General features: G+C 36.1%; 1 protein-coding gene across 4 annotated transcripts in view; it reads left to right on the forward strand.

Moving 5' to 3' along the window:
- PDE3B (phosphodiesterase 3B) overlaps nucleotides 1-8,675 on the forward strand; it is an 83,265-nt gene extending 74,590 nt beyond the window's left edge. For all 4 annotated transcript variants that reach the window (XM_041481333.1, XM_041481335.1, XM_041481334.1 and 1 more), the window contains exons 10-16: nucleotides 1-112; nucleotides 831-944; nucleotides 2,562-2,761; nucleotides 4,266-4,469; nucleotides 4,705-4,866; nucleotides 6,127-6,376; nucleotides 6,716-8,675. In XM_041481333.1, the coding sequence (XP_041337267.1) occupies nucleotides 1-112; nucleotides 831-944; nucleotides 2,562-2,761; nucleotides 4,266-4,469; nucleotides 4,705-4,866; nucleotides 6,127-6,376; nucleotides 6,716-6,942 (1,269 nt within the window). In that variant the 3' untranslated portion in view covers nucleotides 6,943-8,675. The remainder of the gene's footprint in view (nucleotides 113-830; nucleotides 945-2,561; nucleotides 2,762-4,265; nucleotides 4,470-4,704; nucleotides 4,867-6,126; nucleotides 6,377-6,715) is intronic.
- The last annotated feature ends 3,145 nt before the right edge of the window (nucleotides 8,676-11,820 follow it).

Consider the following 11,820-nt stretch of genomic DNA (forward strand, 5'->3'; position numbering starts at 1 on the left):
GTTACTTATACCTTGTTTCAAGACACTGGCTTGTTTGAAATTTTCAAAATCCCCACTCAAGAATTTATGAATTACTTCTGTGCACTGGAAAACGGCTACCGGGATATTCCCTGTAAGTGCTCCCTGGTTACACACGGAATTTTGTTATCAGTGGCTCTCCTTTGCTGTGGGAATTTGCATTTCTGGCCAGCTTAGTGTGGTTTTAGTGAATGTACTTGACAGAGCTTAGAATGGGTCTAGAGAATTAAAGTGGGTGGGCTCTAAAAGTGAATTTGTTAATTTGGAGTTTGAAGATAATGGAAAAGAATTTGAATTAGTGGTTGAATCAAACACACTGGAGTCAATGGGAGAATAGTTGCTGATTTAACAGAAATTTGGGTGAGGTCCTTAACAAAATGAGAAGAAAATAGAGAATTGTGATGGTAGTTATCCACCTTGCTGTGCAGGGCAGCCAAATTTATTGGAAAACAAAACAAAAACCACACTTCCCCACTCCACAGATGTTTGCCCAGCCTGGGTGATGTAGGTATCAGATTGCAGGCCATGCTTGCTTCTCACTATTATTGATTTATAAGGCCATTTAATCCCTTCCTGAGGCCCCAGGTAGGATGAAATGTACACAGACACTGTTTGTTTATCTAACTGCCTTCTTAAAAATGTTCCGTGATACATATATCTACCACTAACATTTTAAATTCAATTTTTCCTTTTAGATTCAATCAAAATCTCACTTATAATACATTTTGTACATTTCTTTTTTGTTGTTTTTGTTATTCCTTTTGATGCCATTTCAGGTAACAATTTTTTAATTGTGTCTTGCTGATTTTCAGATCACAATCGTATCCATGCCACGGATGTTCTCCATGCAGTGTGGTACCTGACCACACGGCCCATTCCTGGATTTCAGCAAATCCGTAATGAGCACATCATGGAGAGTGAAATAGGTGTGTATTCACACAGGTTATTTTTGTTTTGCTGAAGAATGTTAAAATGAAACTACAGTAGGTAAACCAAATTACTCTGGAAGAAAATATTGAATTATTCTTATGACTCACTTCTGGGTTTTTTTTTTTTTGTGCTTTAATATAAGGCAGTAGAAAAAAAATCACAAAGCACACACCGTTCAGAAATATCATGCAATTGACTTTTAGAAAAATTAGTAGATGAGTAATGGTTAGTTTGTTAGCCAAGAAAACTGGTTCACTTAATAAATTTTCTATGCTGAATGAAACCTCTGTATTCTGCCGCAGTCAGGGTATTTTTAGCATTTGAAATACATTAGGCTAATATTTCTTAACTTTATTGGAAAGTTAAATAGACCAAAGAAAAAATTCCAAAGTATTTAACTTAATTGAAATTCTGCTTAATGGCTTTAGTATAAAAATTAATATTTTAGAATTTTCAGTTAGGTATCACATGCAGACTTTCAAACTCTGAAGTGACCACCCCAAGAATAACTGCATAAGAGCATCCCTGAAAAGGAAATAATACCTCCAAATTCAAATGTTGTGTGAAGTTACTTCCAGTGAGGCTTGCTTTTTTGTTGTCTGTGACTTCATAGAACAAACCTTTAAATTTAGAATTTGTAATTTTTACCTAACTGTATCCTATAAATAAAGGTTAAAAAAAAGATTGTAAACATAGACTTTGATGCTAAACGGTTTTTATTTCAGAAAAATTAAAATCAGGCACTCTCCAAGAACTCTGTTTTATATGTGTAGTAGAAAAAGACAAGACACAAGTCATGTGGCTTTTAAAGGGTGGGATTTTCTCTTTTTTCCATGTTTGTCCCTATCTATCAATGGCACCCTATTGGCTTTTCTTTCTCCAAGTGTTAAATGGGTTGGGACTGGAGACTTAACTGGAGAAAAGTGATAACAATAATTTTATTCTCCTCCACAAAGAAAAAAAAAAAAAAAAAAAAAAAATTAAAATAAGAAGTTACAATCTTATTCCTTGGAAACTCTTCCAGTATAAATATTTTCAGGCTTTTAATCCTTGCTTATTCTATTAAGGCAAGGGAGTTCCTTTGATATTATGCATTGATAAAATAAGTGCTATTTCTTTTCCTTTTTCTTTTAAAGTAGTGACTTTGTCCATGGGAAAGATGATAATAAAACTGTGAATCTTCTTATCATGCAAATATTTCTAAATTAATGGAGTTAATTCCTTTTGCAGTAGTTTCCACTGCCCCGCTCCAGGTTTTCCTGTAGGGAAATGGGCAAATTATGGAAATACTAAGGAAGATGCTGATTAATCTTTTCTTGGACAAATTCAGGCTGGAGACAAACAGTAAAATGCTCTGTTAATGCTACAAATTTGCAACTCAATGGCACTTCAACTTTTCTTCAAAATTGTTAGTTTATCTATAATAATTATCATCAATTTTTCTTTTTTAAAATATAAGTCTTTGACAGTTATTCAGCTTCATGACAGCAACAGTGTTTACAACAGTATCTGGCTGTTTATGCAGATTTATAAGGTATTATAAATATGAATGAAATGCTGTGCTAAAAATATTCTTGTTTAGTACTTTGATTTTTTTTTTTTTTTAATTTTAGATGAAGCCAGTGGTATTGCCCCAGTTCAAGTCAGCTACACTTCTTCAAAAAGCTGTCCTATTACTGATGACAGTTACGGCTGCCTGGCATCAAACATTCCTGCTTTGGAACTGATGGCTTTGTATGTAGCAGCTGCCATGCACGACTATGATCACCCTGGACGTACCAATGCTTTTCTAGTGGCCACAAATGCACCTCAGGTAGGGACCTCTTCACACAGAAAATCACTTCTTTCTGTCTGAAATCAGTATAAAGAAGTTTTTTTTGTGTTGTATATCTCTAAAGTAAGTTGTGTGGGATTGAAGAATTTAAGGCCCGATTTAAGAAATGGGGAAATAAATGTGTACTATGCTGGTGTAATATTTTTATTTTTCTTTCCTGTTAAATTCTGATGTGTTTTGTGTGTACTGGTTGTGTATGCATGCAGAAACAACTTTCAATTTGCAAAACTGAAAATAACTACATAAACCAGTGCAGGATAAAGGATTATTTCATAGAGAGGTGGCCCTAGGTCTGTCTAATCAACTATGATGGCTACTTGGATCTCTTAGTGAGTTACAGACAAGAAACTTAAATAATAATAACAACAACAACTGGTACAGCTTGCTAGAAGATAAAGACTTTGAAAATGAACTTTACAATCAGTTTTCAACAACTCCTTGTTACAAAGGGAGTTTAGCATGTAGGCACTTATGTATTTCTGCTGAAAACAGCATACAAGAAGGAGCAAAACCAAGCTACAGAGGCACCCATCACCAAGTCTCAAAACCACAAGCATTCTTCAAAAAAATTGCAAAAAGCATCGGCAAAATGAAGTTTTTTTCAGGTTCTTTTTAATCTATCTTGAATTAATCATTTTATAGTGTGTTTTTATAAACATGGAAGCCGTGAGTAAAATTTGCCACTGTTTTTATATTTTAGTTAGCTCATTTACAGTTAAAATTTCTGCATTAGCATTAAACATAGCCCTTTGAAAACTAGTGGTAATTTGCACCATTTTCCATTATGACAGTTCTTATGTGTTTTGGAGTCCTTTTTCTAGAGGGATTTTTAATTTGTTGGGGTTTTTTTTGGTTTTTTTTTTTGTTTTTTTTTTTTTTTTTTTTTTTTTTTTTTTTTTTTTTTTTTTTTTTTTTTTTTTTTTTTGGTTTTTTTTTTTTTTTTTTTTTTTTTTTTTTTTTTTTTTTTTTTTGTTTTTGGTTTTTTTTTTTGTTTATTTCTTTGTTTTTGTTGGGGTTTTTGTTGTTTTTATTTTTCCAACACAATTAAAAAACAAAGGAATTAAAACAAGGAATGAAAACCAAGGAATTAAAAACAAATACTTAGGGTTTTTTTTCTTGTTTTCTATTTTACATCACTGTGTGACATAAAACACACACTGCTCCATGCATACACTGTGCAAAGTCTTAAGTAGTTTTTGTGTGTGTGCCTACAGTCTGAATGTAGTTGTCACTAAGATATCATTGAGGATGTTTAAAGAAAAAAAGAACATTGCTAATTGTTACATTTGGGGGGGAGGGTTCCCTTAGCTGTCATTTTTGTGTCACTTTAATCCCAAAACTAGAAGACAAAACATTTTTTTTTTTAATTTTTACCTAGTGTTGTTTCTGACTAGCCCTGAAAATTCAGAATATTTAATGATAACTTGTTTAAAACTTCCCTGTGTAATTTACGATTCTTTGGTTGTTTTTTTTTCCCCTGTAGGCTGTTCTTTACAATGACAGATCAGTCCTAGAAAATCACCATGCTGCATCTGCCTGGAATCTTTTCTTATCACGACCAGAATACAACTTTTTATCGAACCTTGATCACGTGGAATTCAAGCGCTTTCGTTTCTTAGTGATTGAAGCAATCCTTGCCACAGACCTCAAGAAGCATTTTGATTTCCTTGCAGAATTTAATGCCAAGGTTTGTTCCACTTTAATGTCTGCACTGATCTGATCTTGGTATACAGATTTTATCACTGCTTCTCAGTAATTGTTAGTTTTAATTATTTGCATTTAAAGTTTTATATTATTTAAATTTAAGCTATTAAAATGCAAATAGAGTGTTTGCTTTACACAAACCAGCTGTAGATGGTCTGTAGGTTGCCTAATAAGCCCATGGGTGAATAGTTTGAACTGGATGTCTGTGCCTACCCCAGGTGAATGACATGAACAGCAATGGCATAGAGTGGAGCAATGAGAACGATCGCCTGCTGGCCTGTCAAATATGCATCAAACTGGCTGATATCAACGGCCCAGCCAAAATCAGAGACCTGCATCTGAAATGGACTGAAGGCATTGTCAATGAATTTTATGAGCAGGTGGGTATGGAAAGAGCAATTTTCTCTTTTTAATGATGGGTAGGTAATACTTTGTTTTACCAGTGGTTTAACTAAATTCAGCTTTATTCCTTATTTTAAATCTTCAGGTAAGGTATTTCTATCTTCTCATCCTGAATACTGAAATTTATTTTCACAGGTAGCTTACTAGCATGATCTTTTAGTTTCTAATAATTGTGTTAGAAATCAAGTCAGTATTCTCCATTTTTCAGATATTAGAGGATTTTTGAGGGGGAGAGCTTCTTTCCTTAGGTTGACTTCTTCCACTTTCAGAAGTTGAGTTCACAGATGTGTTTCTAGGTGAAAGAATATGTACAAAATCCACAAGACTGAAAATGTATGTTCAGCTCTAAAGCTCTCAGGTCCATGGAAGTGCTGAGACAAGTAATTATAGCTCAGATTTTTCGATGAGCAAGTGTTCAACGTTTTTCTTCTCCAGTTTATAAAATGGTGGGGAAAAAAAACAATACAAAACAGCAGAGCAAACCACTTCACTCTGGATGTTATAGCTCATTTCATTCTCCTGTGCCATTACCAGCATGCCTTGCTATGGCTGATTTCTCTGCCGCTTTCTCTGTTCATCGGCTCAGCAGTTGAAGCTGAGTCTCTGCCTGCTCTGAAGCCATCCTGTACAGGCAGAGGAATAGCAGCTCCAGTAGAACTAGTTCTCCATCCAGACACAAGCAAAGCTGGAGGGAGCATTGTGGACTGTGCAAGTCTGAGCCTTAATGTGCCTTTATTTTAAATTGGCCTAATCACACTGTCATGCACTTAGTCCGTGCAATTATTCTCCCCAGTAAAAACATACAATCCATGTGGTGCTCCATGGAATCACAGAATATCCTGAATTGGAAGGGGCCACAGGGCTCATCAAAGCCTAACTCCTAGCCCCTTCACAGGATACCCCAAAAATTACACCCGTGTCTGAGAGCATTGTCCAAAAGCTTCTTAAGCTCTGTCAGGCTGGTGCTGTGACTGCTGCCCTGGGGAGCTGTTCAATGCCCAAACACCCTCTGGGTGAAGAACCTTTTCCTGATATCCAGCCTAAACCTTCATTGGCACAGTTTTATGCCATTCCACTGGGTCCTGTCCCTGCTCACTGGAGAGATCAGGGCCTTTCCATGCGCTTCCCGTGAGGAAGCTGGAGGTTACTCAGTCAGTTCATTAAAAATAACTTTTAAAATAAGAATTTAAAGCCAATTTTGTGAGAAATTTTGATAAGTTTTTTCATTTCTTTTTCAGGGTGATGAGGAAGCAAGTCTTGGATTACCTATAAGCCCCTTCATGGATCGTTCTTCTCCCCAGCTGGCGAAATTGCAGGAATCTTTCATCACTCACATTGTTGGCCCCCTTTGTAATTCCTACAATGCAGCTGGGTTGCTTCCAGGGCAGTGGATTGATGAAGAGGAGGAGGATGCAGAAAGCACTGAAGATGATGATGGTGCACAGTTAGAGAGTGATGATGAAGAAATGGAAGATGATCTTATTTTAAGTAAGTTTCTGTGTTTCAGTTGGTGCTTAGTTGTCTTTCAGTAGCTTCACACGTAGCAGTGACAGCTGAAATTGTGCACTACAAATCTTGTAGATTTTGCTATTATGCTGCTTCATAAATTTTCCTCTTGTAACAAAAATTTTCTGCTACTAGGAGACTTGCAATTTAAACCAGAACTTTGTTGATATCCTTTGCCATGCCACTATTTAAATATTCAGAATAATCACCCATGTGCCTCGCTGAAATTTACATCTCGCTTGCAATGTGCCATTGGTTTTGTATGTGTAAAATACAATTACTCAGAATGTCAAACAATCCAATCTGCTTGTAATTTTACAGAAGCTCAAAGAAAAAAAGGTAGACGAATATTTTGCCAGCTAATACACCACCTCAGTGAAAATCACAAAATATGGAAGAAAGTCATCGAAGAGGAAGAGAAAAACAAAACAGAAGGAGCCAAACTGCTGACTGAAATCTCATCTTTACCTCAAGCAGATGACATTCAGGTTATTGAGGAAGCTGATGAAGATGATGAACGGCAGCTAGGAGAAGAGAAGACTTGCTGAGGGAGCTCCAGCGGTGTCCAGTGTGATGACAGCCTATGTTTTTTTCCCACTGTGCTGACTTCAGCCTGACACAGCTCACACACAAAATCGAAAGGCCTTAATACTGTGAGAGGATTCTTTTTGCTCTGGTGGAATCCCACTCCTATGCACTTTCGCCACACAGAACTTGATTCAGAGATTGAGTATTGTATACCCTGATGCAAAGTTCTTTATGCCTTAGTTGGTATAAAATATCCTGATATAATGCTGCCTTGCTGAATATGGAACTCTTCTTTTCCTTGAGGTACCTGCAGTTTTTAAAAAACATTCAGTGACTTTGATTACCAAAGTGGCAAGAACTTTTCGCTAACAAGGAACAGCGGGATGAATCCTAATGTTGTCTTGAGTTGCTTATTTCATGTTGTTTTTGAACATGAATGAGAAAAAAAGTCTGTGCCTACATGAAAACTATGTTACTGCTGCAGTGCAAGCCTGTTGTGGGGTGTCTACTTAGTGCAGTAGTGTGCTTCATGTAGTCATCTCAGAGCAACTGTTCAAGGACTGTGACATAAATGCTGAATTCTGATACTTGTGGTTTAAAAAGAGGAAAGAAAATCCAGGTGCATCTATTTCTGATGCTTTTTATTATTGTGCATAATCTGATGTTTTATTTTTGCAGAAAATATTCAGGTTTGCAGTGGATGTTCATGATATTTCATTGAATACAAGGCCATTCTCATCTGTTGCCTTGCTGTTTTGTGGTAGAACATTAAAAACCTGTTCAGCTACTTAAATTATGAAGGACTTTTATTCTTTTAGTCATAAGTAATGTTGTATTTCCTGCCCTTACTCAGGTTCACTTTAAAAACAAGTCAACCACATCACAGATTTTTATCTTGCACCCATTTCCCATATTAAATTTAAAGGAAATAAGATCGTATCTCATTTATTCTTTGTATGTAAAGCTCTAGGAGAATTAAAGATTTTTTTTTAAAAGACACAAACTACTGTTGCAAAATGGCTATTTTAATTTGCCCCACACATTTTTTCCATCACAGACACAGTTTTTATTGCCTTCAAGTTTGATGTACATCCTGAAATACACATATGGAAACCAGAAGGTGGAAACTTTGTGTAAAGCCAGATACAAGATAAAAATCATTGTACTGTACCACATTTTAGATTGTTGAGTTTTAAAATAGCAAACTTACACATTCCACCCCAATGTATTTTTAGAAACACTACCATTGTAGGTCTAATTTGTAAACAAACAAAAAAAAAAAGTTGAAAATTAGGCTACAGGTAAGCAAGCCACAGATAAGGCTAGTTTTAAAAGTGCTCCTTTTAGTACTGAACCTTTAAATGCTGTGTAGTTGAACTGAATAAAACCCAAATGCACGTGTGCTATTTCTAAATGTGTCTCAGCATATTTGTGTTTGCATCAATTGACTTGGAAAAAAAAAAAAGATAACCTTGTGTAAACTGTATTACAATATTTTACATAGGTTTTCTTTCTGCTGTTTCATTGGCCAGTTTAAATAACTGAAAGGTTTGGGGTTTTTTTTTTTTACTTTTTGCTTTTTTCACTAATAAGCCTTTTGTTGATGCACTTAAAAGACCACTGAAATGTGCTTTTGCTATATCTTCAGTGCCAAATTCCCCTTTGCTGCCATTATCACTGTCACTGCAGGTTTTTTGTAACATGAGCAGTGTTAAACCAGATATTTCTGTCATTAATAAAATGTTGCACTATTGAAGCTGGCACTTATTGATCATACACCTGTATTTGGCATTTCTTTGGTAATATATTTTTCTTACACATAATGTGCAGAGTAGAAAAATTCTGATTCTTTCAGCTTGCTGTATTCTCAGCATTTTGTGTTTAGATAGTGTGTTTGTGTACATAAAATATCATTTTAATATTGTTTAATATAATTTTGCTTTGTCTGAAAAATGATACAAATTAGTTTGTCTAAAGTTACTGTTCTGTTATTTTACATGGCAAATTTTCATTTTCAGTTTCCCTCAGAATGTCATTATTTAAAAACTAACAACAGTATAACAAGGTAAAAAATAAGATTTTATCTTTTACTATAGCATTGGCAGGACTTATATGTGGTGACATATATAAGTGCAGTTTGCCATCAACTTTCTTATCTCAGGTTTCTCTTAAACTCTAGGAATACTGAACCAATTTTAAAATCCAGTAACAAGCAGCAAACCTCAGTGTTTAATAACCTGTAATGCTAATATGTATTTCCAATTAGATATTTACAATAGATTGCTTCAAAGATACATTTAATTATGAATGTGTTCTAAATCTGCTTTAAAGTGCCTTTTTGTAAATGTGTGCACAGTATGTGACTAATTGTTACTCTAATAGCAAAGGGAAAAGACTGGAAAAAAGTCTCTCAAATAACATCTCTCCATATAAGGCATATCACCCTTAAATCTGTGATCACACTTGAGTAATTCACAGCTACCAGGGGATGCTGAGTAGTGCTGAAAACCACACAAAGGAACAAACTTAAAACACTTTCTAATGCAACACTGCCTCTTTTTAATTTTCCTTTTTTTTTTTTTTTTTCCTCAAGAAGTGGACCAAATTAGCCTAAACTAAAGTTTATACCATGCAGAAATACAACTTTCATGTATAATACTCTCACGTTTGAGTTGAGTCTCCCATCTTCTCATTGCCTTCTTTTCCAATGTGTGTTGGATTACTTGCACCTGTGCACACAGAACTAGACCTACCAAGTTTCCTATAAGGACAAAATTCTTTCTGTGCTTCCTGGAGTCTTCTAGATGTGAAGGAGGTGCTAAACCAGTCAAAATTAATAACTTGGAACCTCTTCCTGTGAGTTTTTCTCCATACAAAGTTAAACGGTGAGTGTAAGGTTCAGAATGAATGGAATGGTTTAGCATTGCTTAAGGTAAGTCCAGACTAACAAAGTGTAAGAGTTCATTTGCTCTGTGCACAGAACCATTTCTTTGTATTTGCATCCAGTTTTAACCACAACCAAGGGCAGGTGAATCAGCAAAAGGAGTTAGCAGAATTCTAGAGTTCAAAGTTTTAGCTTGGGTGCTTGCTCCTTGTGTGGATGTAGCTGAATCTTGGCTTCTGGATCCTTTGAAAGCACAGACAGAGTTTGAGGTAATCCAGAGTGTGTTATTGCCCACAGAGTTGTGGGGTCGCCCTCACTGGAGATACTCCAGAACCACCTGGACACAGTCCTGTGCCATGTGCTCTGGGATGGCCCTGCTGGAGCAGGGAGGTTGGGCCAGATGACCCCTGAGGTCCCTCCCAGCCTGACCCATCCTGTGATTCTCTGTGGCACCCACACTCACATGGCAGCACTTCCCCTTTTGTCCAAAAAGCCGTTTGAGATGTGCAGAAATGTAAGTGTCTCATACACTGGTGAGTGTGAGAGCAGGAATTCCAGCCTGAGAGATGTTTTGGACTAAAAGGATGGAATTAGCTTGGGTGATGAGAACTAGAAAGAAGAGGTAAGGATGGCAGAGACACACAAATACACTAAAGATGCTCAGAAGAGAGACACGTTTCAGGCCAGTTTGTGTTCAAAATATTATAGAAACAGTATGTCTTTATCAAGTTAGGATACTTGGATTTCTAGAAATGAAATTAAAATGGTAATGGAAATAATGATGCACTTATCACATCTTAAGCTGTGATACAAGTTTTAAGAAATTGATCCTTCAGTGGCTGATAAAGATTAGATGAGAGAAAACAAATACACAAAGTTGATTAAATGAGGTGCAAGAAGTAGGATCAAGACAGTATTTATTTTGCCTTTTTTCTTCCAGCTTTCTTCAGAATTGTGTCTCTGGACAATGTGCTGCTTCAGTCATGTCTATGTTAAGGCAAATGAGGTAATGAATTATTTTCACTTTTCCAGTGAGGAATTTTCCTTTTAATATCTTCTGAAGTAAGTGTTTAGCTTGCTATAAAATTATACTGTGGATTCTCAGAGATGAAGCTGACAAAAGAGCACAATTTTTGACTGCTCTCTATCTGATCTTAGTTTAATAGGGCTATAAGCAATTAGTTTATTTGTCCTTTGCTTAATGAGAAGGAATATTTAGAGGGAAGAGGAAAGAAAGCTGATGGACTAAGCTGCTAAAGGATAAACATTCCATTGCACTTGGCTTTAGGTTAGGTATGTAAGTGATTTACATTTACTTGGTTGTGTGTGACACTTCAGACACCCTTTAAAAAGGGCACAGCACAACCAGAAATGTTTGACAGGAAGGTTTCTTTTGGAATCTGTACACCATGAGTCACCTTCTGATTTCTGGACTTCAAGAGATCACAGGAGGCAGCTGCTGGTGTCTGTGGTAAGTTTAGGTTCTGCTACACAGGCTGTGCTCCCTGGCAGAATGCTGCTATCTGTGGAGTCTCATAGAGTAAAAATCTTCTAGTGAGGTGAAACCTTCTGTCTGCTGGTTTATCTGTAAGATTTCAGAAGGAAAAAAAAAAAGGTGATGTTTAACCAACCCAGCCTTTAAGTACTGAAGGGAGGCCACGGTGTTTTGAATGATCTCTACCATTCACCTTGTGATTTGTCCATGTTCTAAACATCCTGCCAAAAAACAGGTGATGAGTCACTTCTGACTCATCTCTCTGGATCAGCAGAACCCTTTGCACCTTGAGTGAGATCAAAATATCTTCATTTTAATTGCATATAAAACAAAAGGTAATGTTTAGCTTAAAATGCAGGTATCATACCAAAAATACTGAGGATAGGGTTGACATTAATTATTGCACATGAGGAGCAGAGTGCAGATTTTGTTCCCTGTGCCAGCCAGATGTGAAAACTTGCTCCTATATATAGTCATTCAAATGGGCTTAGCATGCCCCTTTCTTTTTTCATGACATTC

This window comes from Pyrgilauda ruficollis, unplaced genomic scaffold (assembly GCF_017590135.1).
Source record: "Pyrgilauda ruficollis isolate IOZ18807 unplaced genomic scaffold, ASM1759013v1 scaffold55, whole genome shotgun sequence".
Classification (NCBI taxonomy): Eukaryota; Metazoa; Chordata; class Aves; order Passeriformes; family Passeridae; genus Pyrgilauda; species Pyrgilauda ruficollis.